The 2,952-nt window shown below is 41.7% G+C and overlaps 1 protein-coding gene across 15 annotated transcripts in view; it reads right to left on the reverse strand.

The window, feature by feature from the left end:
• mast2 (microtubule associated serine/threonine kinase 2) overlaps positions 1-2,952 on the reverse strand; it is a 77,678-nt gene that overhangs the window by 31,829 nt on the left and 42,897 nt on the right. For all 15 annotated transcript variants that reach the window (XM_016680331.1, XM_016680328.1, XM_016680334.1 and 12 more), the window contains one exon: positions 2,297-2,328. In XM_016680331.1, the coding sequence (XP_016535817.1) occupies positions 2,297-2,328 (32 nt within the window). The remainder of the gene's footprint in view (positions 1-2,296; positions 2,329-2,952) is intronic.

A 2,952-nucleotide genomic window follows, 5' to 3' on the forward strand; every position in this document is an offset into this window, starting at 1 on the left:
TCCTCCTCTTCATCTCGTGTTCTGGGACAAAAGGCTGAGCTGTAATCTGTGATAATCCAGCAGTGTGGAGCCGCTCATCTGTCCGTCCTGATCTCCGTTTAAAGGGATGACCTCAGAGTTATGTCACACACACACACACACACACACACACTTACACACACTTCTCGGGGTGAAACGTTCCTTTGGGTTTCTGAATCCTAATCCAGAACCTGTATCCACAGCAGATTATTCTCAGCAGCCAGTTTGCTCCATGAATCCCATTTCGGATTTCCCCGTTTGTTCTGGAATAATCCACATCCTGTTCCAAACGTCAGATAAAATCCGAGAGCGGTTCCTCCCCTGAAGGCGAAACCCGACCCAAAACCTTCATGGAGGAGACGTCCGGACCGAGAGGAGCAGCGCCGACCCGGTTCCCTTCATGTTCCCAGAACCGGAGCGCCGATCCTGCTGCAGCTGTCAGGTTAATCCCTCTGCTAGCGGCTAACGCTCTGCTGTCTGCAGCGACCAGAGGACAGAGAGAGGAGGGGGGCCGGGCCGGGCCGGGTCGGGTCCAACAGGTTTCCTCTGAAACCATCTGGCTTTAACAATCTGAAGAAAGTCTTTAAAAACATTTACATTTATCGTTATTTAACTGGAATTTACTGTGAAAGTTTTATTACACTGTAAAACAGACAACAGAGCTGGTGGAAATTATTGGGACAAATATGTTCATATTTTTGTGTTTATTTTCTTTTTAATAAAAATAACTTGTATTAAAAAAAATTATAGCCAGTTTGTTTTTCATGGTTTGATATTTTTGGCATAATTTATTTTATCTATTTTAAAGATAATTAATATTAGTTGTTGGCTACAAATTCTCATTTTTAGAAATCAAAATGAAATTTAATATTTTTTTTTTAATTAAGTTAGTGAAATTAAGTTTTGGATGGTTCTGGAGTCCTTAAGTGATTCTATTGGACTGCATTGGATTTATATAAAAAGATGCTTCATTTACGCTGCAGTAAAATTATAGTTTGAATATGCTTGAAATATAAAAGTGGAGATAAAATGGTACCAAAAGTATCAAAACAACAGGGTTTCTCCCAGTGTATTGTAAGCCTGGCAGCCCGCCATGCTTCACTGATTTATATTTGTGAACAAAGAATTATGCAGCGTTTCCATCTCAACATGCTGCCCAGCGTGTGGCGCTGTCTGCCCAGTAAAGTTCATGTCTGTGTCCTGGTTGGTCGGAGCGTTAGCGGCTAACGAACCAGTGCTAACCTCGTCATGCAGCCCGGTGAGGAGCTTTAGCCTTGTAGTCACGCTTATCGCTGGTTTTATGTTATTTTATTATTATTTTCCCCGTTACACAAAGCATCAAATTGTATCAAATGCTTTGTGTACTTAGTCAGTCAGAGGTAAGACGCATGAAGATCAGAAAAACTCGTCCCATAAACTCCAGCAACCAAAACAGTTTCTGTGATTCTTATTAAAACTCAACAGAAACTAAAAGTCAGAGCTGCTAAAGCCACATTAGCAGCACTGAATTAAATCTCCTGTTTGTTGCTCATCTCTGCAGATTTAAATCATCATGCAGGGCCGGTCCAAGGCTGATGAGGCCTGGGGCAGAATCTGACTGAGGGGCCCCTGTAGCTGCTACAACATCAGCAGCTCTAACAGGGAGAAACCCTGAAATAAACAGGAAGTTCAGCTTCACCAACAGGAAGTTCAGATTGACCAACAGGACTTTTGGGTTAAAGCAGACTTTCTGGCCCTGATTTAGCCCCATACAGGCTTTTAATATGAAATCAGGAAGAACCAGGAAGCTGAAAGTAAGGAAGGACAGCAGGAAGGAAAGAAGGAGAAAACATGAGGAAGTAAGGAGTGAAGGAAGGAAGCAAGAGAGGAAACGGTGAATGAATGAAGTACAGAGCAAAGGAAGTCTGGTTTTGTTTCCAGATTATAAAAATCCTAAAATAAATTAAATCCTTTTCATGATGGGAATCACTTCAGACAGAGCCAGGAACGTTCCTGGAAACCATCTGGATCCTGCAGGTCCAAAACACACAGAACCTTACCAGCAACACACACACACACGCACACACAAGCGCGCACACACACGCACACACCTGATATAAATAGACCTGCAGAAGGAGCTGCAGCTGTTCCTGCGCTTCACCTGAACCTCCAGCAGGAGGCGACCTGAACAAGCAGCAAAGATTAACCAGTGACACCTAAAGCCGAAGTCTGATTGGCTCGTTGCTTCTCTCCAGGTGAGAACTCGGCTCTGATTGGATGAAAGGTTTCAGGTACTTACAAGCTGCCTCTTCTGGGAAGACTCAGCTCCTTCTGAAACAGAGGAAACAGAGAAGCAGTTTGTCAATTTCTGGATTCCAACCAACTACCAGAGCATTTCATACAGCGGTGCTCAAAGGTCATAAAGTTTCTTAGAAACGACTAAAAAATAGCTTAATAAAGATTAAAAAGATATTATGGAGCTAATTTGGGGGCTTATAAATTTTTAAAGACAATTTGAAACAAAAAAAGTGATTTTTCCATCAATTTACTACAAAATATTGACTCTTGGTTTGCTTAATAAAAATACTGAAGGCATAGTTATTACAAAAATAAGATGAACATTTATTTTAAAAATACTAAGAAATGACCAAAAGTTATTTAGTCATAAATGGTTTAACAGTGCAGGAGTTTGACCAGCAGATGTCGCTGCAGCACATCAGATCCAGCCTGCAGTAAAAGGACTTCAGTTGTTTTACAGTACAGACAATCAGCAAATTTCACTAAACATGATTTATTTTAAGAGTTAATAAAGTTTCTAACAGTGAGCAGAAACGTCGTTAGTCCTGATATAAAGACTGAATGAGGCTGGAGGGAGTCAGAGAGCCGCGGTGCAGACTGAGCATGTGCAGAGATAAAGCTCTCCAACGGCGCGCACACACACACACACACACACAC

The sequence above is a fragment of the Poecilia formosa genome, unplaced genomic scaffold (genome assembly GCF_000485575.1).
Source record: "Poecilia formosa unplaced genomic scaffold, Poecilia_formosa-5.1.2 Scaffold240, whole genome shotgun sequence".
Classification (NCBI taxonomy): Eukaryota; Metazoa; Chordata; class Actinopteri; order Cyprinodontiformes; family Poeciliidae; genus Poecilia; species Poecilia formosa.